The 27,359-nt window shown below is 42.3% G+C and overlaps 1 protein-coding gene and 1 long non-coding RNA gene across 3 annotated transcripts in view; both read left to right on the top strand.

Annotated features, from left to right (window-relative positions):
- The first annotated feature begins 10,659 nt into the window (after positions 1 to 10,659).
- On the top strand, positions 10,660 to 11,239 carry LOC102516934 (60S ribosomal protein L12-like). The gene is given in 2 exon segments (XM_032475214.1): positions 10,660 to 11,068; positions 11,071 to 11,239. Coding segments are annotated over 2 exon segments (495 nt in total). The 5' UTR covers positions 10,660 to 10,674; the 3' UTR covers positions 11,172 to 11,239.
- An 8,282-nt stretch (positions 11,240 to 19,521) lies between these two features.
- Positions 19,522 to 27,359, top strand: part of LOC116662116 — a 28,441-nt gene continuing 20,603 nt past the window's right edge. The window contains exons 1-4 of one of the 2 annotated variants that reach the window (XR_004318098.1): positions 19,522 to 19,734; positions 20,508 to 20,609; positions 21,863 to 21,964; positions 22,784 to 23,620. This is a non-coding gene — a long non-coding RNA (uncharacterized LOC116662116). Of the gene's footprint in view, positions 19,735 to 20,507; positions 20,610 to 21,862; positions 21,965 to 22,783; positions 23,621 to 27,359 lie in introns of those variants that run through there. The other variant, XR_004318097.1, reaches the window with a different exon arrangement.

Below are 27,359 nucleotides of genomic sequence, written 5' to 3'. Positions count from 1 at the left end.
AAATTCCTAAAAGACAGAATGTGTCTTGTATTCTGTATTGTTTTTAAACTTACTCTGATTTCTGTATTAAGTGAGTGCTAAGTAAATATCAACTGACTCACACATCAATATACTCATTGAATCCTCCAATAGCTTTTCATTTGGGGGGATGGATCTCATGATGGATGATGGATAACAGTGAGCCTACTTCCCAAGTGAAAAATTAGGAGACCTTCTCTGAGCAAAGATTTTGTTTTTTAGTTTTTGAATATAAAAAGTATCTGGTACAATGATTAAATGGCATTTGTTGGTTATTATTCTGGTTATCTCTTGCTGTGTAACAAATCACCCAAACTTGGTAGCAGAAAGCAACAATCATTTTATTATGCTCTCAAATTCTGTATGTCAAGAATTCAAGCAGGGGACAGCACGTGTGGCTTATCGCTTTTCCAAAATGTCTGAGGCCTTGGCTGCGAAGATTCAGATGGCTGGAAGTGGCTTGAATGGCTAAGTACTGGAATCATCTAGAAGTTTTTTCACTCACATATCTGGCATTGGGTCTGAGATGACTCAAAGACTAGAAATGATTACTGGAGCACCTATTCATGGTCCTCTCACGTGACTTGGGCTTCTTTACAGCCTGGTGTCTCAAAATAGTCTGCCATCACACATGGTGGCTCAGGGCTCCAAGAGAGAATGTTCTACGCTGCATCACCTTATTTTGAGCTCGCCTTGGAAGTCACATAGCACCACTTTTACTAGACTTTACTGGTTCAAGCAGCCAGAAGCCTGCTAAGATTCAAAAGAAGGGGATATAGATCCCCACCTGTCAATGGAAGTTGTCAAAGAGTTTGTAGCCATGTTTTAAAATCACCATAGTTATGCATTTACAAATGGCCTTTATTACATAAAATGTGCACTGTCTCAAGAAAGCCAAGACCATGTCTGCTTCAATAGAGCAATGACGGAACTTGAAACTGTTGACTTACGCCTGTTAACCATAATACTCTGGTCCCCAAGTCCCCAACTAATTTTAATCTGTAGTCTTGGGACATGTTGGATCTCCAGGGAATTCTTCTAAATTAAGCACTCTCATTAATGTAGGTGAGTTGTCATTACTTTTTCCCCCATTAAAAGGGGTGGGACATTCCAGCTGCCAGTGTCGCCTCCCCTGCTTCTTCACTCCTTCTGGGGCAGTGTTATAACTTGAGATTTTTTCTACCCATTTCTTCCCCGTCAAAGCTGCAGGGGAACATTTTCTGTTTCTTGTGTAAATTTCTTACTTACTTTGTAAGCCTTACCTTGTAAATTTCTTACTGGCTGGGAAGCTGTGATCCAGCTGAGGAGATAAATGTGGAACAGAGTAATCAATATCTAAGGTCACAACCTAGGTTGATAACCTTGCGGTGAATGTGGCTCCAGTTATCTAGTAAACAGTTGCACGGAGTATTTGCATTTGTTATCTAGTAGATTCGTCATTTTGTAACCATCAGTCTTTCTGTATGTTCAGTTGTCCTAATCTCGAATCAAGTGGTCCAGAATATCAGAGGGCACTTGGAGTTCATGTTTTAGTTCAATGCATGCATTTTATAGGTGAAGACACTGAGGCCAAGGAGGTCGCCAGGGAGTCTTCTCCAAGGTCAAGTGGCTAGAAAGGAACCGAGTACGAAACAGAACCCAGGTCTCCTTACTGCTGAGCCAGGCTCTTTTCACCACCACCACCTGTGTCCTCACCACCTATTCCTAGACCTATACAGTGCCCTTCCTGTTCACTTAAAAGACCCTTATCTAGAGAGGCATCTGGAAGCAGAAAAGCTGAGAGACTTCTCTCTTTTTGCTTTTTAAAAAAAAATTTATTTTATTGAGTTATAGTCATTTTACAAAGTTGTGTCAATTTCCAGTGTAGAGCACAATTTTTCGGTTATACATGAACATACATATATTCATTGTCACATTCTTTTTCACCGTGAGCTACCACAAAATCTTGTATATATTTCCCTGTGCTATGCAGTATAATCTCGTTTATCTATTCTATATATACCTGTCAGTATCTACAAATTTCGAACTCCCAGTCTGTCCCTTCCCACTCCCCTCCCCTCTGGCAACCACAAGTTTGTATTCTATGTCTATGAGTCTGTTTCTGTTTTGTATTTATGTTCATTTGTCTTTTTGCTTTTTTTGATTTTGCTTTCCTTCACTAGATTGAGGGTGGGACTTTGGTAGGAAAATTAAAGAGATTGTAAGAACTGGAAGGGCTTTTGGTCTTAGGTGGTTTTGGTGTCTTTCTGGGTTTTTAACGGAAGGTGTAGGACCTTGTTGCCTGGAGGCACATTTAGGACTGGGAATTAACCTTCTGCTTAAGAGATGCTGTTTGCTCCAGAGTTGAGGGTACTAGAACAAGTTCAGAGGATTGGAAGGGTTTGTGTGAGACTCAAAGGTAAAAGGTAAGGATATAGAAACCTCACATATTCTGAATTTTTTCCAAGGCAGTCTTGACTTTTACTTTTGGCTGATTGCTTAGCTTTGTGTTAGATGGAGGGTTTTCTATACAAACTAAGAATAGAAGGAGGCTTCTGCAACCTGATAAAGAACATCTATGAAATATCTACAGCTCAGCTCACACTTAATGGTGGAATACTAAACACTTTCCTCCTAAGATCAGAAACAGGGGAAAGATACTGGCTCTCATTACTTTGATTTAGCATTGTTTAAAGATTCCTAGCCAAGGAAATTAGGGAAGAAAAAAAAAAAAAGAAAGGCATAAAGATTGGAAAGAAAAAAGAAAACTGTCATTATTTATGGATGTGATGATTGTTTACCTAGAAAACACTAAGGATTTTACCAAAAAAAAAAAAAAAGTAGAATAAGTGAGTTTAGCAAGATTGTATGCTTAATATACAAAAATAACAAGGTTGATACACAAAAATAAATTGTATTGCTCTATACTTACAATAGACAATTGGAAAACGAAATCAAAAAACAACGTCACCACAATAGCTTCAGATGCCATTACATAACCTAGGAATAAATCTAAGTCTATGGATGATTATAGTCCCTCTCAATTTTGTATGTTATGAATTTCAACAGTTTCACTAATGAAATAGCTGCTCCAACCCAGGGATTTCCTACCTACTTCATGTTCCCAATTGTATTTTGCTATCAAATGCCTTCAACTAATCACACAATTTGCATCATCCTTGTACAAAGTAGAATGAAATTTATTCAGTAATAACATATCTTATTGAACATTTTTAAACTATAGTTTGACATTTAAAATAATGATTTTTAAATTGTGGCATTTGGGGAAATCAAGTTTATTAACTTGTCAAACAGCCCAAAACATGGGCACTATAAACAGTTGCGTCTATTAATTTTGATGGTTAAGTTACTCAAGTGAAGCTAAAGAATAGATAAATGATATTAAAATGAATTTTATACATCCAGATAAATATAGAAGTAAGTGAAATAATCATACTAGGGAGTTGAGCTGAAAGTAGGAACTCGGTAGAAAATTAGAAATGAGGCAATGTTTTCTCAGAAGGTGATAGTAAGATGTGCTTCTCATAAACTTGGACAAGCCTGATGTAGCATGAAGTGGACTTTTCAAAGTCCAGAAAAAATCAGTCTTATAGAGATTAACTTAAAGTGCAAGTTGCATCACTAAATAAAAGTGACCTTCTCTTAATTTTTGTGTAGATACAGCAAAGATCTAAGTCCAGTTTATGACCATTTGAGATCAGACTGTCAGAAAAATCTAGAAAGACTTAGCAAAGCTAATCAGACCAGAATATGGGGAAGCATGCACACATTGGATTCATGAGTTAAAGTTCTGGCTTCCTTTTAGCCTTGAATTCAGAAGCCTTCTCCCCTCCCATCCCCTCCCCTCCAACCCAGGACTTACTGGGACAAAAGGAACTTTGGACAAAATCTGCACATCTATAGTAGTGGAGAGAGGACTTTTCCACCCTCAGGAGCTACCATTATAAAAAAGCACGCAGCACCTATAGGTTTGACCTGATTATAGCAAAATGTTCTGAGATTTCCTTTGAAAGACACTTAGACTTTAAAGAGGAAACAGATATTAAAAGTCTGTCTAACTCATTGACCATCATATCATAGTCATGTAAGAGAATGTCCTTTTTGGAAATACACTCTGAAGAATTTAAGATTTAGGGGACATGATGTCATCAACTTACTCTAAAATGGTTCAGAAAAAAAAATTACACACACACATGCACACACACAGAGAGAAGATGATAAAGCAAAGGGGGCAAAATGTAAACTAGTAATGAATCAGGGTGAAGGGTGTACAAGAGATCCTTAAATTTGAAATGATATCAAAATAGAACATTTCCCCCCAAATGTCTGTCTAAATCATATACTTTTCCTGGTCAGCCATGTAATCTACCTATAAAAATCACATTTGAGGGGTTTTTAACCTCAACTAGAATTCTACATATGAGGTTTCAAGTGATTTTATGCATTGATTGAGAGCCACCACCTATTACATCTTCACAAAAAATTCATTATACTCATGGAAGCTCCAAGGAAAGGTCCTCTCTTTAATTAAGCAAAGTTGAACAAACATTTTATCAGAAATAATTTTGGAGTTGCCTGTCGATAGGGCCAACTGTCCCCAGGAAAATGATGGCTTCTCTAAGCTAGAAAGGAAGGAGAAAGATGAATGGAGAAGAGCAATCTTAAGTGTCATTAGAAGATGAATCTTTAATTTTATAAATATTTGAAAGCTGAAAAGGTAGAAGAGGGAGGTCTAAGAAGAATCATGGTAAAGGCTGGAGATAAGAACATATGGGAATAATAATTAATAATAATAATAATAATAATAATAATAAAAGTCATTGTTGCTGGAGCTAGCCCTTAGTCTTATGTTCCAGATTGGAGAGTAGAAACTATTTTTCCCTCACCGCCACCCGATGTAACCCATGAAGAGTGGCACTTAAAATAATTCTTGTTACATAAGAATGGCAAAACACGGGGTGAAAGAAGAAATATGTCCAAACCTGGTGAGAAAATGAGCCCAAAGACTGGTACAATGTCTTTCAAAACAAAACACAGCAGAGGAAAATTGCCCATAATTTGTTTGAACTGGAATTTTAAACTCAGTGCAGCTTAATTTCTTTTCTTTGATGAAATGTGTTTACTCTTGCTGGTATTTGCCCTAAACGATGAGAACATTTATCAAATGATAGTTCCACAGAGTGAAAAAGAACATTTCTCACTGGAAAGGGCATGGTTTTTCTGTGACCTGGCCTCAAATGTCATATGTCAGCATTTCCACACTGTATGGGTTGAAGCAGTCTTGAAGGGAAGCCAGATTCAAGGGTCGGGTACAGAGGGGAGATCTGATGAAGAATTAGTGACCATTTTTCACAATTGCCATACTGAATGAGAGACACTTGGGAGACAGGAGGGAAGGGGGCAGGGCACAACCACTGAAGGAATGACACAGCAGTTGAGGACAGGACAAACTGGTTACAACCAAGATGGCAGAAGATTTGACTTCCGGTAGATCTTGAGATCCATGGCACACCCACAGGCGCCATGACAGTTCCTAGGCTGACCATAAAAGGTCAAAAAGTGGGCGGGGCCCAATTCCTGGAAATCCCCGCCCCTTCCCCAAAGTAATCCTCCTACTCATTAGCATATGAAATTACTGAGCCCGTAAGACCTAACAACTCCACACCTCATGGTGGCTCTCTCTCTTGCCTTCTGAGATGGTCTATGGAGTGTGTATCTCTCTAAATAAACTTGCTTTCACTTTACTGTGCCTTGCTCTTGAATTCTTTCCTGTGAGATGCAAGAACCTATCCTCCAACAACACTTGTGCCTCGGTGCTTCCTTTAGGTAGTCTCCACCCATCCTGATTTCTACAAAGGTGAGTTCACTGTCATTTCCAAGGGACATTCCTCAGTCAGCCATTGTCTTGGTTTCAAACTTAGTGGCTTAGAAAAATACAAATTTATCCTTTTACAATTCTGAAGGTCAAAAGTCTGCTTCCCTCTTATAGGAGCCCTTGAGATTACATTGAGCTCGTCTGGATGATCCAGGCTCATCTCCCCATCTCGAGATCCTTAATTTAGTTGCATCTGCGAAGTCCCATTTGCCATGTGAAATACAGCACATCCACAGGTTCTGGGGATTGGAATGTGGACATCTTTGTGGGGGTGGTTATTCTGCCTACCACAGCCGTGTTGAGGGAAGCAATAGATCATTTGCCTTTCTAACCCTGTGATTATCATGTACCGCTTTGTAATGTGGACCTTATGATTTGTTGGCCGAAGAGAAACTCTTAAAGAAACCAGATGCAATACCTGTTTCATTTAGCTTCTGAAATTGTGATTAAAAGTTGGATGTTACTATCCATCCCATGACTATCAGCTTAATCCTGCCTTTAGAGTAGCTTGACACAACTTCTAATTGTCAGGTGTAAGATTCCTGATCGGATTTTCTAATTCGTCCCAGCAAAATTCTATGACAATGATCCAGACTTTAGCCCCAGTGCCTGACACAGAGTGAATTTTCCAGTAACGTGTGTTGGGTATGAATTCTCTCTTTAGCAGGTGGTGCCTTTAAGTTGCAAAGAATAATCCATAGACTGTTTTCTTGAGAGAGTGTTCACTTTCTGAGCACAATCATTTGGTTAGTGAAGTTGGTAGATGGTGTTACGCTGTCATGTGTTAAAATAAAAGTGATTTCTAGACAATTGGCGGCAATCTGACACTGACCTCCTGCTGAAGTAAGCCTTTTTTTTCATGTCTGGATCACAAATGATAAAACTCGCTACATATAAAAGGTCTTTTCCCAACAGTGTGTTTGTGAAGGGAAAGGTGTAAATATCTCAGCTAATTACAGGAAAGTTCTGATGTTGACTTTCAATTGCTCCTCACAAAAACCCTTGACCAGGTCTGGCTAAAGTAAACGTCCTTTTCCTTTTTTTTTTTTTTTTTTTTTTTGTTGTTGTTGTTTTTTGGAAGGGGGTGGAGGATAATTTGGTTTGTTTGTTTATTTACTTAAATGGGGTACTGGGGATTGAATCCAGGACCTCGTGCCTGCTGAGCATGCGCTCTCCCACTGAGCTATACCCTCCCACCTCCAAATGCCCCTATTCTGATTTTGTGTGTATCTTCATCTTCTTTCTACTGATTGAACATCGTGGCCAATTCCTGTCTCTACCCGTGCTGAGTCATGTTGCCCTACTCACATTTTCTTGTTAGAACTGATAGGTGAACTGCAGGAAATTTTTGTTTTCCAGCTGCCAGTACTCAGAGTGGAGAATTCACATCATAATGTCTACATCGCTGATGGTTCTATACACTTGCTGATGGGGAGATACATGCAAAAATGGAATCCTAAATGGATGGCTCCACATTCATTTTCCCTTTGGAAGAATTATGCCCATTCTCTGCCTGCATGGAAGGGTTTCATACATCAACCTAATGTCTAGCAGAAACAAAAAACTTTCAGGCTGAGTTATTTCTGATAAATGACCCTCTCAAAGCTAGAATCCCCATAATTCTTATGCACATGCCCCACGTCAAAGCCACCATCTTATGTTGGTCTATGAATGGTTGGTTATAAAAGCTGCTTTTCCTTGAACACTGAATTTCCAACTGGTCAGGCAACTGGCCATGCCCAGTGGGGTTCCGCAGGGCTGAAGCAACAGTGGAAAGTTTCTCATTGGAGATTTCAAGAGATGCAGAAATGGGAATCTGTAATAGAGAGCCAAGAATGTGCTAGAAAGCTAAAGGTCTAAGAAACTGGAAGAATCCAAAGTATGTCCTGAATGTCAAAGCTATAAGCAGATACAGAGACAGGAACCTAAGAAAGAGAGAAGAAAAAATGGAAATGGGTGGAAAATAGCAAATGGAGAATATTCTGGAGCAAAGACCTAGAACAGGAGCTAATGTCCATAGTTTGCTTTTACATGCTGTTAAGAGCTGTGTATAGTGGGGAGTCTGGAAAGTTGTTAAATGTTCAGGTTATTCCCCATTTGCCCTTCCATTTTCATCCTCCACCTTTTTTTGAACCCCTTCAGATTCCATCACCCAGGTTCCCTTATTATATGGCTTCCAGTTGAGTTTGTCCAACGGAAATCTCCAGGAAGAGATCTGAGAGCAGGAGGAGAGAGAGATCAGAGTATTTATTTGTTCCCGATTCCTACCCTACCAAGTTGCAGATGGGCAGTGGCTGAGTTCTGCCGGAGCCTTGGCTCCTGCCTAGTGGCTCTTTCCAACAGCTACAGATATCACTGGGTTCCCGCAATTTCTCTTCCCCGCTTTCCTAGTCAGGCCTAAGGATAATAGTAGCTTCTCATCCTTACTAAATCCAGGGTGCTTCAGCATCTATTGCTGGTTCTCATTTCCCTGCTGTCACCTCTGTAAATATTCCCTTCTTCAAAATTCCATTTGAGTGTGTCTTCTGTTTCTTATTGCTGAAACTCCAACTTACAGTCTGTGAAATGGATATTTTCTAGAGTGGGCAAAAATTCTCAATGCTTCTGTGTGGTGTTGCTACCAGTTATGTAAGTCTGAATTCTGTGCTGTAAGTCACCCTTTCATGTGACTTGTGATGAGGAAGAAAATGCTTTGTTTCTGCCTTTTAGTGGCTTATGGTCTGCTAAGATCACCAGACTGAGCACACAAACTAGTATAACATGCCATACGAACCAGCAATCCCACTCCTGGGCATATAACTAGAGAAAACTCTAATTCGAAAAGATACATGCACCCCAGTGTTCATAGTAGCACTATTTACAATAGCCAAGACATGGAAACAACCCTAAATGCTCATTGACAGATGACTGGACAAAGAAAATGTGAGATATATATATATAATGAAATACTACTCAGCCATAAAAAAGAATGAAATAACACCATTTGCCCCAATATGGATGGACCTAGAGATTATCATACTAAGTGAAGTAAGTCAGAGAAAGACAAATATCTTATGATATTACTTACATGTGGAATCTAAAAAAATGACACAATGAACTTATTAACAAAACAGAAAGAGACTCACAGACATAGAAAACAAACTTATGGTTAACCAGGGAGGGAGGGATAAATTGGGAGTTTGGAACTGGCAGATACAGACTACTATGTACAGAACAGATAAACAACAAGGTCCTACAGAATAGCACAGGAAACTCTATTCAATGGCTTGTAGTAACCTGTAATGAAAAGGAATTTGAAAAAGAATATATATGTATAACTGAATCACTATACTGTACACCAGAAACTAATACAACATTGTGAATCAACTATACTTTAATTTTTAAAAAGTTTTTAAAAATTAAAAAGAAAACCTCATGAGAAGAACCAAAACAATAGTATAACACCACGAAGGAACTGCTACAGTACTGGTAAATGTAATGGGAGAATGGAAAAATTACCCAAGTTCACTTGGTGTTTTCAGGAAAATTCTCTATTGACAACATGAGGAAGGAATCACTGTTGGATAGATGATCTATTATCTTCCCTTGACTTTGTAAAGCCAGAGATATCCTTTTCTCCCCAGCAGACATCTAAGCAAAGCTATCTTTATCATATAAGCCCTTCCTGAGTCAAGCTTCTCTTTGGTCAGGTTCCCCAGAACAGAGACTGAGAATTCAAGTAGGTGTTATTAATGAAGGAGGTGCCCCTGGGAGAAACCAGTAGGGGAATGGGGCAAGCTAGACAAGGAAGGCGAAGAAGCCAAGGGTGTGAGTTCTGGCGATACCCCAGCCTCAGCCTAATCCTACAGGGAGCTCATGAGTGTAAATTGCATCTCAGAGTTGTTTCCTTTGTGACAAGGGAAGGGGGAGCTTCCATATTTCTGTTCCAGTTAGTTATTGCTTATGCATTGCCCAGGGTAGGGGGGTGGGTTGGGGAGCCACATAAGCTTCCCATCAGGTCCAGCAAAGTGGACCCAGGAGCCCGAGGGTGGGTCTCTGAGGACAGTTGCAGGTGAGAGTAGTTAGGAGCAAAGCACGTGGATGCTAAGGGATGGATATGTAGAATCCATAAAGAGCGTCTAGGGGATCTGACCAGCACACTAGCATGATCTGCTACAGAGCTTTTCCAGAAACATATCTGCAACTGCTTAACACACAGCTAGGCAAAATCCTAGGGAAAAATAAACAAGCACAACTTTCTTCATAGGTACATTTTTAGGTCCAGGAGGCTTTGGAAGAGCTCTTGAGTGATGCCTTGTATCTAAGGTGACCAACAGCATCCTAGGATACCAGATTTCCAGTGCTGAAACCTAGACGGTCCTGGGTAATCTGGGACCCAGGGTTGGTCACTCTACCTGGATCTGAAATGCCACTCAAGGAAGGACTCTCAGGTGGTCTCACAGAAGATCTAACCCAAGCAGAGCCAGTTGAATATAGGAAGGCTGCAGAGCTCTCCTGATAGAACACTCAGTGGTTTCAACAGTGGCACTGAGAGCAGGTGTCTGGAAATCTGGGAAGAAACTGAGTCTCAACAAGGGATGTAGGGCTGCAGAAGAGGATGGGAGAAGGCTTTGACTTTTATTGTCTTTCAAATACCACAATGGCCTTTATCACCCAGGGCAGCATGGAGTGCCCTTCTCAAGATGCATTTCTGGCTTTTGGCTCAGAGGAGGCCAAGGTGCAACTTTCTTCTGTAGTCCCAAATCCGGGTTCATCCGACACCAGCTGCCTCCACCTCCACTATGCCGCCTAGGTTTCACCCCAGCGAGATAAAAGTAGTCCATGTGAGGTGCACCAGTGGGGAAGACAGTGCCACACCTGCCTTGACCCTCAAGATCAGTCTCCTGGGTCTGTCTCCAAAAAAGGTTGGTGATGACATCACCAAGGCAACTGGTGATTGGAAGGGTCTGAGGATTACAGTGAAACTGCCCATTCAGAACAGACAGGCCCAGATCGAAACCATCCCTTCTGCCTCTGCCCTGATCATCAAAGCCCTCAAGGAACCACAAAGAGACAGAAAGAAGCAGCAAAACATTAAGCTCAGTGGAAACATCACTTTTGATGAGATTGTCAACATTGCCCAACAGATGCGGCAGCGATCTTTAGCTGGAGAACTCTCTGGAACCATTAAAGAGACCCTGGGACTGCTCAGTCTGTGGGCTGCAATGTTGATGGCCACCACCCTCATGACATCATACAGGATATTAACAGTAGTGTGGTGGAATGCCCAGCAAGTTAAGAACTACAAAAAGAAAAAAAAAGATTTAATAAAGGGTTATTTGACAACCAAAAAAAAAAAAAAAAAAAGATGCGCTTCTGAGGAAGACCTTGGTTCCCTGGGATACTAGAGGATGCTAAGATTCTCCTAAGCCTCATAGGAGTGGGCTGCGCTCTCCTTTGACCTTCCCTGGAGGTTTACTCCCAGATAAAATTCCCACAATAGTGCTTTCACACTCATTATTCTTCAGGGAGGAGGTGAGGGAAAAGATGTTTGACATGAGTTTGGATTTTTTCTTTAAGTGTTACTGTGAACTCTATTGATGTGATAATAAATTTCCATTTAGCAATATTCTTGTTTAGCTTTGTTTCAAGTCTAATGTGAATGACGATGAGTAATAACACTTCAAATTATATCAATTTTCTATATGAGAAAATATGCCATTTTCATGCCATTTTTGTTTTTTGAAAAGGGAATCAAAGGGTGATTCATGACTCCAGTTTTTAACTTATGTATGGGTTGAGAATTTTTCTAAAGAATGTTGTCATGATGATTTCACCCTGGATAAGCTGAAAATGTTTCAGAGTCAGGGTTTTGAGTTATTGAATTAGAGAGAAGTTTGTATGCAGGTGTCAATTGTAACTGTAAGAATCTTTTGAATTTAATGATTCCCCAGAGCGAGAATGATGGTTCTTAATTCTAACTGCATGGGAAAAATATTTAGGGAGCTTTAAAATAATTCCAATCCCTGGACCCCACTCAAGATCAATGAAATCTGAATCACTGGGGGTGGAGTCTGAGTAGGCGGGCTTCATGGACCCATGAAGTAGGCAGGGCCTCGTGACCCCGCCCACTTCCCCTGTCTCAATGCAGAGTTGCAAGAGGTCAAGCAGTGTTGAGTCTTGAGGGAAACAAACATCACCACGTCTACATCCAGGGTCAGGCAAAATAGGGATGGTCACTGCCTTTTTCCTGGTCCACTGCTCTTTGAGTCAACAGGCTGAGAGATTGGCTTTCTTTGTACCCTCTGAGTTGGTGAGGTAGGAGAACAACCATTAGGTTTTCCTTTGAGCCAACGTGGATGCCCCAAGTTGTACATGAAATGATCTGTAAACCTCATGGAAAGCCTTGGAAATTTTATTTCCTTCACTTGAGGCTTTGTGATGCTTGTATCATTGATGTTGATGCTCACAGATGCTTCTTTTCCTTTTTTTTAATTCTGAAGATTCTGGTAACCGGTGGTGTATTTTTTTTTTCCTATTGCCCTGTGACAGATGTTTTCCTTCTTCCTCCCCATGCCTTTTCCCACTAACTATACACAGATAAACTTCACCTATGAACTCCTTAATCTAACCTGTGGAGAACTTACAGGGTTTAAACACATCCATAAATACTTTTACTTCCAACAAAAAAAGGGGAAGTCTCTGTATGAGACCCTTTGCAAGTCACCCACTAGCAGAAGTCTCTGAGCCGTAGACACCAAAAGGCGTGATCTGACATTTGCAGGACAGAAGCTAGAGGGCAAAGAAGGCAGAAAACCCAAAGTCCTAAGAGCCTTTCCTTATGATCCTCACTCTCCACGGAAGCCTTTGGCTGAATCTTATGTTCTTTGAATCACAGAATCCCTTCCTCCCCATCTTTACCATTGGAACATCGGCTACTGCACAGAAACCAGGGGAAGACAAAATTTATGCAAAACAAAAAGGTCTTGGGTGGACAAATCTTATGATTCAAAACTGATCAGGCATATCTTTGTTAATATATTCAGAAATAAAAATTGAGCTGATGAAAGGAAAGAAATCATGAAGTACCCATCATGAATGTTGGACACTATCTTTCATTCTGAGGTCTTTGCTTCCAAAGAATAAAATTAGTCAAAAAAAAAAAAAAATGAACTGCCTTTCCTATCAATAAACAGGTGAATGCTTTGAACATTCTATTCCATGAAATACATGAAGTCATAATGTTTATATCAATCACTCTTTCCACCAATATTTATTGAGCACTTACCATGTGTCAGACACTGTTGTTGGTGCAGGGGCCACAGCAGTAAACACAATAGACAAAAATCCCTGGCCTCAGGGAATGTGTATTCCAGTGGGGAGATGTGGTCAATAAAAATAGATGAGGAAGAAAGAAAGGATGCTTGATGAAAACAGATGAGACAGAGAAATGTAAAGCAGGGAATGGAGGTGTTGGAGGTAGAAGGTCAGTGGGGGTTGAGGGTTCAGGTACCATCTAAATAATCACCTTGGTCTGGGGAACTGGGGAAGTTTTGTCCTCACTCTTGGCTGGAATTGGCTCCCTAGGGAATCGGAGTAGGTTTGGTGACCTGGGACCCAACTGCTGAGTGGAACTTGCAGGGAAGGAGTCGGCCACCCTATTTATACCATCAAGTAGTTTAGTGGTTGATGGAATTTATGTGCATTGCAAAGACAAGAGATCTTTACTGAAGACATCATAACAAAATACCATGAGTATTGTAATAACCTATCATGGAAAAGAATCTGAAAAAGAATATATGTACATATAACTGAACCACTTAGCTGTACACCTGAAACTAACACGACATTGTAAATCAACTATACTTTAATAAAAAAAAATACCATGAGTAGATTACTAGTACATTTTAGACTTTTCTTCATAAGCCCAACTTAAAAAAAATCTAATATAAAAATTGTTTTTATTCGATTGTAATGCTTTGATTCCCGTTGCGGGCTATAGTTAAATTACTCCTGCACATTTTCATGAAGAAATAAATCCAGGAGGCCTCAAGCAGCTCCTGACCGTGTCAAACGTTTTTCAAAAGTTTGTAGAGTCTAGGTATCAAGATCCAACAACAGGCATACAGAGAATTAACTCCAGTTTTCCTTTCTTCAGAAAATTGACACTTTCTTTTGTATTCCTCCTGGCACTTCTGACTAAAGACTCTCTATTCATCTTCAAGTGGGGCCGACTTCTCTCAAATGTGTTGGGTTCTCTTTTATGGATAGTATAACAAGGGGGAAGGATTCGTGATATTGACAAGTAGGGGGAATTGTGATATTGACAAGTGGTGGATTTGTGATATTGACTATGGATTTATATTGGGATCTGTCCCAGGCATTTCTTTTTTCTTTCTTTTTTTTTTTTTTTTTTAGTTTTTTTTTGAGGGGGGGATGGGGGAGGAGGTAATTAAGTTTATTTATTTATTTAATGGAGGCACTGGGGACTGAACTCAGGACCTTCTGTACGCTAAGCACGCGCTCTACCACTGAGCTATACCCTGCTACCCACACAGGCATACGTTTCAAAATGAGTTCCTCACTCGCAGTGACAGCGCCAGCATTTCTATTCCGGAAGGACATAGGTACTGCATCTAAGTGGAATTTGGAGGTGGGGGCAGGCAATGGGATCTGTGCTGGGGCTTGCTTGAAGCTACATTTCCATTTCAAGTCCATCATTTTTATTCAGCTTAGATATTTTAGGGGGATGGCTGGAGAGGGGGTGAGAGCTGATGGAGGTTATTAGAGAGGGTGAAATCCCCCTGCCTCACCTCCTCACCACAAATGCTTAGCAGACTGGGAAGAGCAAAGAAAAAAAGCTCTGAGCTGACCTTTCACTCCTACGTTTCAGCCCCTTGTCAGGTTTTCTCCTACACAGAGCTCGGAAATCAAGTCTGTCTTGCGCTCTCCTTCTCTCCCTCTTCTCCATCTCTCTCCTTTATCCACCTCACTCAATCCTTCATTTAGTTCCAGCTAATCTTGGCTTCTCAGTTCAACTTGGCAAATACTTATGGAGGACACTGTATGACCTCAGCATTCTCCTAGGTGATGGCGGGACAGAACAACGCACTGATAAAGGTACAAGTTGGGAACTGACAAGAGTTTAGGCTGGGAAGTCTTCCAGACTGATTTACATTTTAATTTGGGACTACTGAAGACCAAAAGCTAATTTAAGACAAAAGGTGGAAGCTATTTTAACCCAACAACTGGAGATGGAATTGAATGGGGGGAGGGCACAATGTGTACAGAGGACCCCATTCTGCACCTTTTAAAGACATACCGTCTAGGTATCATGTTATCTCAGAAGAAGAGAAAAATCTCTAAGGTCTTTGAACAGGTTAAGATTCTGTGACTTTATGATTCTCAGTTGTAGCCAAGTCCCATCTTGGAGGAGCAATTAGATTAAGTAAATTCTCAAGAGTCTTTCCAGTTTCTGGAAGATTCTATCCTGCTGTTGTCCTTCACGTATTGAGATGATTCTGTCTATCATTCTTGAACATCCTACACTTGAACATTTCCTCTGTGCTAGGTGCGGAAGAGGATGGGCTGGCATTACCAGGGGTTAATGATTCCCTGGTGGGTTGCTTTCCTAAGGCTGAAAAAACCAGAAATGTATTGTTTCACAGTTCTGGAGGCTAGAAGTCCAAAATCAAGGTGCTGGCAGGGCCCCCATGGGAGGATGCTTTCTTGCCTCTTCTAGCTTCTGGGCGTCCCAGGTGATCCCTGGCTTGTGGCAGCATCATTCTACCTCTGCCTTCATCTTCACATGTGTCTTCCCTCTGTGTCTGTATCTGTTCTTCTCCTCCAGTGAAAACAGCAGTCCTATTGGATTAAGGACCCACCCTACTCCAGGATGACTTTGTCTTAACTTACATCTTAATCACCTCTGTAAAATCCTACTTCCAAATAAGGTGACAGTCACAGGTACTGTGGGTCAGGACTTACGTTTTGGGTGGATGCAATTCCACCCACAACATCTGGTGACCAACAATGTTTGTCTATGTCTAGGAATAAGGCTTTGATTGGCAGCCATAAAGAGACCAAAACAAAATGGTCCATAGGGGAGGCAACCATGATTTGACACACCTGATGTGCTTATCAGTCGTACAAACCAGTCCTACATGTATTCATCCTATCACGTTGGCCCTTCCTTCCTTTGTTTTGTTTTGTTTTGTTTTGTTTTTGGTTCTTTCTTTTCTTTTATCATATAATGATATGGTTAAATATTTGGAGCTGGTAAATTTATGGGAAGATCTGGATCTGAAATGGTACTTTCCTGTGAGTACGGTAAATATTGAGGTACTCAACAGTTTATCACATACCCCAAAACTGTAAGAGAGAGCTCACCAAGGGTTTTGTAACTGAAGGATCTAGCACAGTATTCAGGTTTCTATTTAGCTTTGAATTATATGCACGCACATCAACACACACACACACACACACACACACACACACACACACACAGTTTTATTTGGCTCACAGCATCAACATTTCAATCTGAGCATTATGTGGGTGGTATTGTCTTTGTCACCATTGTATTGTGAGATAACAGGTTCCATTTTTCCCTAGCACAAGGAGACCAATGAAAGTAACTGGCATTCTGCAAATTTGAGCCAGTGATGTTGCTCACTAACCTCAATCCACCAAAGTGAAGGAACTGAGTTCATGCTTTTCTTAGAACCAGAAGAGGAAACTCTGGCAAAAGAGCTGTCTTGTCATCTTCCCTTCCCTTGTAAATCATCTCCAGGTCCGCAATTCCCAGTTCTCATAGGAAAGAAAGGAGAGAAGACTCTGCACTATGTTCAGGCTCACTATAAATGATAACACAGCCCGAAGAGTAAATGAATAAAGAAATAGTAACTTTCTCATGGGGGAAAGCTAATGCTTTATAAAACTCTTTATATTGGGGTGAGGATCGGAATGGGAGATGCCAGTAGGATTAAGCTGTTACAACAAACATGTTTTGAATTGGAACCCCCTCTCCTTGGGTCTGCATGGGATGTTCAGATCTGTCCTTATCAATGACATTATAAAATGTTTCAAAAAACAAATGACGAGTGACACAGGATTCTTTGGAGACAGCACTTGTGCCCAGTTGCACTTTCTTATTTCTTTTTCTTTTATTAAAAAATTGTTTTGCACTTTCTTATTTCAAGATCAGTGAAAAATTCTCAACAATACAGGAATGAAAAGGGAAATGTGAAATGCAGTGATGTTTGGTCAGTGAGCAAGGGATTTGTAGTGGTGAAGCAAAATACGGATAAAGTTATTTGAATTGTGCTTTTTATATATCAGCATAATTCGGGCTTAGAAAGGATCTCAACTGTGATTTTTGTTGGCTCAGTTTTGACCTGAACAAAACGGATTTGCTGGTTTTGTTTCTTCTTTTTATTCAAATAGGACACACCCTCCTGGTTTTGAGAAATCTGATTGTTATCTCTTAGAACCATGCCTGATGAAGTTCTCTTTCCAATTTTGGATGTTTGCTCATGCTGAATTCCTACCAAAGAGCTCAAGGGAGACTTAACTTGAAGGACAAAGATGATTGTCAAGTGAACTATGGATTAGGGTCTGATTTTTTGATAGAAGTTCAATGAAAATAGTTTAGACAAAGGTAGATTCAATGAGGCAGACAAAAAACATGCTTTGGGGAATAAGCAAGGCAAAGCAAACACACAGGAACTTATTAAAGAAGCAAGCAGTGAGCAATTCATAACCAATATCTGATATATAATTTAAGACCCAAAGGTCACTTAATATCAACGCTGTTGCAACGCACAAGCGCAGAAAAATCTGGTTAGCAATTGTTCTCCAGCTTGCTTTAGCTTTTTTTATTTCAGGCAAGTGTTTCTCCGGAGGCGCACACACACAAAAATGTAAGAGTAAAATCGGATTTATCGGAGGCATTTGCTTGGATTAATTAGGTAATAAAAGCATTTTCAAATTGCTAATTTACTAAGCAATGTCACTGGAATGCTGAATTACTTTACTTTTATTATGATGATCAAAAGAAATAAATGCAGGCCCGGCCACAAAACCAAAGCAGAGAGAAGAGGCAGCAGTCAATTCTTTGCATAATTACTGGTATTTGTCATCCTTGCCTTGAAGAGGGGATCATCAGTTTTTCTAAAGACTGTTTTCTTTGCTTGGGAGCCTCTTCTTCAGTCTGCTGTTTATCATGCACGTTGTCCTCATTTACCCAGCAACAAAGACACTCCGAATATGCTTTTCATTAATTTAATGAATTTAATTTTGGTTCAAAATGTTAATTAAACAGTGTGCATTTCATTCTTACCAGGATAAAACTTAAAAAAAAAAAACTGCTTGGTTCTCAAGCGTTCGGTTAAATTACTAAAAGCAGAATTGAAGAATAGGGTTAATAAGTGCGAAATTGAGCATTGTGAGCCGAAGGTTGATTTTGATAATCAATTAGAATTAATCTTCCTATTGGTTTAAGCAAACACAAGCTCAAGAATCATGGCATCTCTAGCTTTTTTTTATATGTAGGGAGAAATTTTTGCAGAAAACAAGTGTAAGAGGAAACAGAAAGAAAGTTTGTCTCAGAGAAAAACGCTAAAGAAAAAAGCTGCCAGACGAGATATTCCATCACGAGAAAATGAATGAGAATTTTATTATTTCTTGGCTTAAAAAAAAAAATCTGTCCTTTGCCAAATCTAAGAATGTTGCCAACCTGGAAGAAAAAGGATCCATTTTCCTACATAACCACATTTAATAATTTCCATGAAATTGACATTTTAGAACTATGGCAAAAAGCCAAATTAAAACTTTCGGGTTCCTAAAGCCCTAAAATCTGAACTCATTTTCTTAAGCAAGACCTACAATACACTTTAAAACGAATCCAATTAATGTAATTACAGAGGGCTTAAATAACGCATACACGCTGGATCTGTTTCTGTAAAACATAGCTGTTCTGTTATTTATATTTTGCTATTTTTAAAAATTAGAGATGTGGCCATACATATCAAGGAACTTTTTAAAAAGAGTGAATCTGTTGTCTTCTGCATCATTAAACTGAAAAAAAAAAAAAAAAAGCCCCCACAACCAGTTAGCGTGGACATCTTATAGTCATGCTTCTGAATATCGCTGCGGTGGTAACACGGGAAGCAGCACATCCAGGTATTTCATGTAACAGAAACAAGGCACAGGCAGCAACTTGTATCCCGTGGCAGTTGACATGCTAATTTCTTCGCCTCCTCTCTCCGGCACGCTCCACCCCGCTTCACCAACCCCCTTCCTCCCCCCCCACCACCCCAGACACGAGGCACCCTCGGGGCCGTGGAAGGTGCCTTGCGGGGAGTGAAGAGGTACCGGAAGAGCGAGGGCAGAGCGCCTGGTACCCACACCCTTGGCGGCGGGGCGAGTGCGGGCGGCCGCCGCCGGCCGGGGGAGAGGGGAGCGGGTTAGGAGCGCGGGGTGGAGGCGGAACCCCTCCACCCTTCTCCGCCGCGGACTGGGGATCTGCGGCACGAGGCGCGGGGCCCACGGCCCCCCTGGCAGGGCCCGGGCGAGGATGGGGGTGGGGGGGGGAGGACGAGGGGCGGAGCGCAGCGCGGCGCAGCGCGGGGCGGCGGGAAAGGGGCGGGGAGGACAGCTCAGGCTCCGGCGGGCAGAGGGACGGTGGCAGAACCTGCGGGCTAGGTGGGAGGCTCACCCTCGGGGAGGAAGGGAAGCAAGGAGCGCCGCCGCGGAGGAGCGAGGAGCCGCTGGGAGGCCGGGGGTCGGGCCGCCGCCGCCTCCTCCTGCAGCCGAGACAGCGCAGCCGGCGGGCGCACCAGCCGCAACGGCTACCCTGCGCGCAGGTGGGCACCCTCGAGCTCGGCGCTCGGTCCCCTCCCGGGCCGCCGCGAGCCGGATTCCATCCCTTCCAGGCCACTGAGCTCGGGGACGAGGGCTGGCCAGGTTCGGGGGCCGGAGGACGGCGCACGGCCCCTGAGTGTGCACGCTTATGCGCGCGCGCTGTGCTAGGTGGGGAAGAGGTGCCGAAAAGCTGCCTCCCTCGGGATTCACTCCCTCGGGGCTCCCTGTCTCCACCCCAACCCCCTTCGGACGAGCTGACCACCCGAGCGGCTTGGGAGGACTGCGCCTCCCCCTACCCTCGCCTGCAGTCTCGGTGGTGTGTGCGGTTCGCCCCCCTTTTCGCGATCCCCACCCAGCCACCATCAGGACGCCCCTGCTCCGGGCCCGCGGGACTGTAGGAACCTTGGGGGCGGGGGAGAGTGGTGGCAGGACCAGCCGGGGCGTGTGCGGGGAAGGCAGGAGTTGCTCGAGTGTTGTCTGCCGGGGCGGGTGCCTGAGTCCGCGCGCTCCCCTCGCGCTTTCAGGGCCAGAGGTGGTGGTGTTGGGGGGGAAGGGGGGCGGGAAATGGGTTTGCTGAACTTATCTCCGGAGGCTGACTGCATACACGCACTTGGCGCCTTGTGCACGTTTGGACCAGGGCTTAATGGAGGCACGTGGGAGCAGGATTGGTCGCTGGCGGGCCCCCAAAAGAGCCTCTTGGGATGGCCCAGCGCGCGTTTGGGGTTGGGAAGGAAGGGAGAGGGAGAGTGTGAGTGTGTGTGAATGTCCGTCCTAGGGAGGCGGAGGAGGAGAGTGGCTCAAGGAGACTTCATTTTCCTGGATTTGCTGCAGTTCCTTAAACCCAACCAGGCTTTCGGGGCGTTAAAGTAAATTACTGGTAAGTGGGGACGGGTCCCTGGTGGGGCTAAAACGGCCCCCGGGTTGGTAGGCCTGCTGGCTGGGTGGCTTCTGGCCCTACCTCGCCTAGGGGGTGGGGGTGGGGGGTAGGGGGTGCTGCGTGTTGTTTTTGGCTTAAGGTGCTGGAGCTGGGACACTCGTCCTGGGTAGACTGTGGGACTAGGAGGAGGCAAAAAGCTGTGCGGTGCTGTCTGTTACTCTCAATTAACTCTGAAATCTCAGTGTCTGTCTGTCTCTGTTTCTTCCTCTTTCTCTCTCTCTCTCTCTCACACACACACACAACACCCTGGCGTAGTCTGCTTGTCTGTCTGTCTCTGTCTCTCACTCACATCCACACCGCACCACACACACCCTGGTTTGATCTGTTATTCTAAATTAACTCTAGAATCTCAGTGTGTGTGTGTGTGTGTGTGTGTGTGTGTGTGTGTGTCTGTCTGTCTGTCTGTCTCTCCTCCCCTCTCCACACATCCCTCTCATCTCATGGCTGCTTTGACTGATAGTTTTTGCTCATAGATTTTTATTCATCTACGTTTAAAATTTTTTTTTAAGATGGAGGTACTGGGAATTGAACCCAGGACCTCACACATGCTAAGCATGAGCTCTACCACTGAGCTCTACCCTCCCCCATTTTTTTTTAAGATAAAATACCTACCCGTATTAAAATCTGTGGGGTGTCAGAAAGACCTTTCAGCACTCACCCACATTCAAATCAAGAATAGGGCCTTATGATGACAATGCCCCACCTAATTGCTGTTTAGATTGGACAAAGCTCTAATTGGTGTTAGCATTAATATTATTTTAAATAGACATTTTACTACCATGTGAGAAAGTCATCTTTGCCTAGATCTTTCCCTCTTTTTGTCTTTGCAGCAATTTACAGAATTCTTAATTACCCGATTAACAAAATGGTCAAGTTGTCTTCTAATTTTAAAGGAAGGGTCTTGAAATGCGTTGTAGGTTGGCGTGAAAATGGTTCTGTGACTCCGTCTCTTTAATGACCTGATCAGAGTGGTGTTGATCTGAGACTTATGTATGGTTCAATTTCTAGATAATTTTATCAAACCGTTGCGGGAGAGGGACACCTCACCAGTTTTCCACACAGAGGAGAAGGAACACTTTGATCTCTTGGAGCAAATATTTTGCCACTTTGCCTCCAATTGTCCCTGTCAGATGCCTAGGAAAGATGCGTGGTTGATGAATAATACATGGCTTATTTCGCTTTTACGTCTACAGGTGGCAGTGTAGAAGCCAAGACGGGAGCTTCCAGAAGTGGTTTCCGAAAAATAAGAGTGAATATACCGGAGTAAGCAAGCACAGGGGTCTGAAAAACCACAGGTATGTAGAGCAATTAATCCATCTAACCGGCTTTATAATGATTGCATTCCAGAATCTTGACATTTACATAGACTTTTATGAAGTATAATGTATCTTGAGGTCTTCTCAAAGGAGAAAACAAGTGTATTTTATTTCAGACAGTGTATTTAAATACAAATACTGCTTGTTATTAAACTGCATTACTTTTGACTGCTCAAAAACAGAGGTGCCCATGTGCCTTTGCATTTAACCCGTTGTTTCTTGGTCTCTGCTTTTAAAGACACTTCCCCGGAAACTGTATAAAACTGCCAGTTTTATTGTTCTGAATAAATTACTTTGGGACACTGTTACCAAAAATCACCGGGTTGAGCCAGCAGAATGGTATTTGCTTTTTCCAAAAACGGTGTCTCACTGTTGACTGCACATCTCACTTATCAGAATACCGATGCATTAGGCGGCCTCTTTTAAATCAGCCCTTCTGTTTTTAATGCATTTTGTCATTCTTCCCTACCTTGCTGCTTTTCCAAGCCCAGCGTATTAGAGATACCTTCCTAATTCGCCCCCTTGACTCAGCTAACGGCGGGGTTAATATGGGATCAAAGATAATCAAGGTCTCAATCTCAGAAAGTTTTTCCTTGTGACGCAATTCAAAAGAATCTGCCTTGGGTCATCATTAAATGACAAAGTTTGGCCTATTAAGACTCTTTTTCACCCACTGGCTAGCATACTATTATGGATGGTAAAAGAAGCCAGAGCAGAGGTCAGAGTTCACCTTTGTGGATTTTTATTTTCTTTCCTTAAATTTGTGGGCCAGAGCTAATGGTGCCTTTTTTTTCACAGGGAAACTAAAGTTACTATGATGGTGGTTGTGCATGGGCGGCGGGGATCAAAATGGCAGTTACGAGAATGAAGCTTTCTCTTTCCTGGGGTGGAGGGGGTGTATGCCTTCATGCATTGGCAGAACGTGGTGATACCTTGTGATTTTTTTGACATTCTGCCTTTACAGCTGTGGAGGGGTTTGTTTAGCCCCTGCCAGTGAGAGTGTCAAACAAATCAGATACTGTTCTTGACGCTTAACATAAAGATCAAATGGGACACTTTACCAATAGAAAGCACACTGGGGGCTCTAAAGGCTGAAAGGTTGTTTACTGGAAAGATCGCATGGAGATGGAGTGGCTTCAGGAAAGCCCACAGACCTTTAGGAACACGGAAATTTGCACTGTGTGGGATTTGAATTCATTCTCTGACTCAGTAAACTGGGCAGTAACTCGTCCTCGCCCCATGGGTCTAAGAGGAGTAGGGTCTAATCCAAGTTAGAAAGAAAAAGCACAACGTTGAGATTTTATTCCTTTTTGGAATTAGAGCATTCTCATAATAGAGACACCAGGTGCTTTAGAGATGTTTTATTTTATTTTTGAGATATAACATATACACAATAAAGTGTACAAAATGCAATCATCTAAAGTGTACTGCTCAATGAATTTTTACATGTGTATATACCCATGGGACCCCTACCCAAGTCAAGATAGAGAACATTTCCAAGCACCCCAGAAGATTTCTTCCTCTTTCCCCTTCTGGTCAGTTTTCATCCCACTGCCAAGCTGAAGGCAACCACATTGTGATTTTGTTTTCACATTGTGATTTTTACAAACTCCAGCCACTAGTTTAATCTGCTGTTAACCCCCATATAAATAATATCACATGGAAGGGACTCTTGTGTGTGTGTGTGTCTTTTTTTACAGAACATAATGTCTTTGAGATTCATCCATGTTATGCGTATTTGTAGTTCATTCTCGCCTATTGTTGAGTAGTAATTCCATTGTATGGACATACCACAATGTGTTTAACCATTCTGTTGGTTTGTTGGATTATTTCCAGTGTTTGGCTAAAATGAGTAAAGCATCTATGAGTATTCTTGTGGCTTTTGGTGCACACACTTACTTCTTTTGAGCATATACCTAGGAATGGAATTGCCTGCTCACAGAGAAGGCTTATATTTAGCTTTAATAGATACTGCCAAACAGTTTTCCAAGGTGGTTGTAACAATTTAAATTCCGCCGGTAGCGTACCAGAGTTCCAGTTGCTCCACATTTTCACTAACACTTAGTTTTGCCAGTCTTTTGTAATTTTAGCTATTTTTGTGGGGGCATAGTGCTACCTCCTTGTGGGTCTTAAAACTTTTTAAAAATTTAAAATTGTGGCAAAATAGACGTAACGTAAATTTACCATTGTAAAACTGTTCCCATTGAACAATCACTCTCCATTATCTCTTCCCCCAGCCTCTGGCGACCACCATTTCACTTTCTATCTATAAATTTGACTACTTTAAGTTCCTCATATGGGTAGGATCATAGAATATTTGTTCTTTGATAAATAGTTTATTTCACATAGCATAATATCCTTAAGATTCATTCATGTTGTAGCATGTGTCAATTTCTTTTCTTTTTAAGGCTAAATAACATTCCATTGCATGACTCTACACCACATTCTGTTATTCCATTTGTCTGTCGGCAGACACTTGGGTCGCTGCTGACTTTTGGCTATTGTGAATAATGCTGCTAAGAACATGGGTGTACAGATATTTCTCTGAGACCCTGCTTTTATTTTGGGGGTACATACCTAGCAGTGGAATTGCTGGATCACATGGTAATTCTGTTGCAATTTTTTAAGGACCCACCATACTGTTTTCCATAGCCACTGCACCATCTTGCATTCCCAAGAACGTACAAAGGTTTCAGTTTCTCCACACCCTTTCCAATGCTTGTTATGTTCTGTTTTTTGGGGTTTTTTTGTTTTTGTTTCTTTGATGGTAGCCATCCTAATGGGTGCGAGATGGTCCTTATGGTCCTACTTCATGTTTCCTGGTGAGTAATGTTGTTAAATGCCATTTCAGTTACTTCTTGGCATTTGGATACCTTTTGGTGAAATTCCTGTTAAAATCTTTTGTCTTTTTCTTCGTTCTTTGTCAGAAGATACAAGATACTTCTTGTATCTTCTGCACATGAGTCCTTTGTTGGATGTACGTATTGTGGATTTTCTCTCCCAATCTGGCTTGTCTTCTCATTGTCTTCATGGTATTTTTTTTTTTTGATGATTTTTAATAATCCATTTTTTTTCTATGGCTATTGCTTTTTGTGTTCTATGCATGAAATCTTTGACCCCTTTGGGGTTATTTTTTTTAAAAAAAAAACCTTCCCTTTTAGTTAACTGAGAATATATAAAGGCAATCAGTTTGGATGCAGGAAATTAACCAGAAGTGTATTTCCAAAAAAGCACCCTAAAAATGAAAGTTAGTGATGTTCTTTGCTGCAGCAGGTGCCAGGAGGGGTTTGGAAAAAAGTGTGTTTTTCAATAAAATACATGGACACAGATGCTCTGACTCAAGTGGCTCCTGTTGCCTTCTCCTCCCCCCAGTTATGACCTCAGGGTCCCCCTAAAGTGGGAGGAACCCTAGGGAAGAGCTCGGTGGATGATGACTTGGCCAGAGGAAAGAATGTGGCAAAATGGATGGTCTCCAGTTTTTCCTTAATTGTCATCCAGACTTTCTGAATGATCCTTCTCTGCCTCTCTTCCATCCCCAAAGGAGGGCTGACCCTTGTTTGTTGCTACTTCTTTCCTTTGCCTCTGAAATATCTGCTGCTTTCTCGTCTCCATCTGCATCTTTCCCCTGAATGCCTCGTGTCCACGTTCCCTCTTGTCTTGAGCTGTCCCTCTCCCCCTGCCCTGTGTCCTGAAGACTCCCCAGGTCTTAGATCTCCTGCTCCCACCACCCATCCCTCAATGCAAGGTCCAGGTCGTGTTCTTACTTGCCTCTTAATCATCTCCCACTAGATACCCCGGCAACTTTATAAAAGATATCCATTTTTTCCTTTCCAGTCTGCTGTTCTGCTGTTACGCCTTCATTAATATATTTGCTATTCATCTAGGATCCCAAAGTAGAAATCTTGGCACTGCCCCCGATCCTCCCACGCAACTTCTATCACCCTTATAGCCCAGATTTAGTTGGTTGTCAAGGCTGCTGGGTCCTTCTTCTGTCTCTGAAACATCATTCAAAGGCATCTTCTCTTCTCTATATTTGCTACCTCGTGGTTCAGGTCCCCCATGGGCTTGTAATAATAGCCTCCCAATTGATCTCCCCGATTCTTCCTCTCGCCTCTAATCCTCCACCTGTCCTCAGCTTTCTTTTCCTAAAAGACAGATTTAATCATGTCATTTCCTCCTAAAAAATGATTTGTAGCTCTGCACGCCCCCGAGAGGCATTCAAATCCCGTCACCTGATTTACAGTATGACACCCTTCATTATTTGCCTTCAACCTGCTTCTCCGGCTCTGTCATCGGCCGTTTCCTCCCGGCAAGCCATCTGTCTTAAACTGTTTTCCATTCCTAGAACATTCCTTGAGTTCTTTCCTGCGTCTGTGCTTTGGCACACACCGCTGCTTCTACTTCAATGTCTGTTCCTGTCCACTGGTGACTTCCCAGTTTTTTCCCTTTAAAGCCAGCTCACACGTGACCTCGTCTTTCGAGCGAGCCTTCTTTTCCTCGAAGTCGACCCTGTTATTCTTACTTCCTTTGGTGCAGTTAGAGGCATGATTCCGTAATTGCAGGCACTAGCGCATATTAATCCTTATACCCCCAGAACACTGCCGCGGATATGGAAGGCATTTAACAAATGTTCACTGAATAAATAATTCATGAAGAAGCTTAACAAAGCACCGCAATATTGGTTCGGTTAGTGGTTTAAAACAACCAGCATTTAGTTCGCTCTTGACTCTGTGGGTTGGCAGTTTGGACAGGACTCAGCTGGGCACTTCTTTGGATCTGGGCACGTTTTTTTTTTTTTGCTGGGTGAGTTGGGGGCTGGCTCCTCCGGGGTGGCCTCAGCTCCTCTCCACCTGATTTCTCAGCTTTAACCAGGCTAGCCTGGACTTGTTAACACTGTGGGTGGCAGGGTTCTAAGCGAGTGTGGAGGCATGCAGGACTTCTTGAGGGCTAGGTTTGCAACGGGTACCAGGTTACTTCCTCTGAATTCTCTTATCCCAAACAAGTCACAAAGCCACCCCTGATTCAGGAGGTGGGGAAATAGATTCCCTCTCCTGAAGGGAGGAGCTGCAGTCATGTCGCAAGGAGCAGAGAGAGAGAGAGAGAGAGAGAGAGAGAGATGGAGAGAGAGAGAGATTAATTACAGCCATTTTTACACTTAGCTAGGAACAGGAATATGAGATTAGATGAGGCTTGGGCCAGAGGGCTGCTTCCACTTGGGTCACCAGCAGGGAGAACAAAACTTGACCCTGACTAATGGCGTCGACTGTTTGCATCTAAGAGGAGCCCCAACCAAGATAGCCCCGTGGTTCTTAGCATCCTCCATCGGCGCTCCCCTCAAGTCCTCTCTCCTTGTCCTTTTATCCAAAGTTTATTT

Source organism: Camelus ferus, chromosome X (genome assembly GCF_009834535.1).
Source record: "Camelus ferus isolate YT-003-E chromosome X, BCGSAC_Cfer_1.0, whole genome shotgun sequence".
Classification (NCBI taxonomy): Eukaryota; Metazoa; Chordata; class Mammalia; order Artiodactyla; family Camelidae; genus Camelus; species Camelus ferus.
The sequence above is the reverse complement of the archived record's forward strand: the minus strand, read 5'-3'. Positions and strand labels throughout refer to the sequence as shown.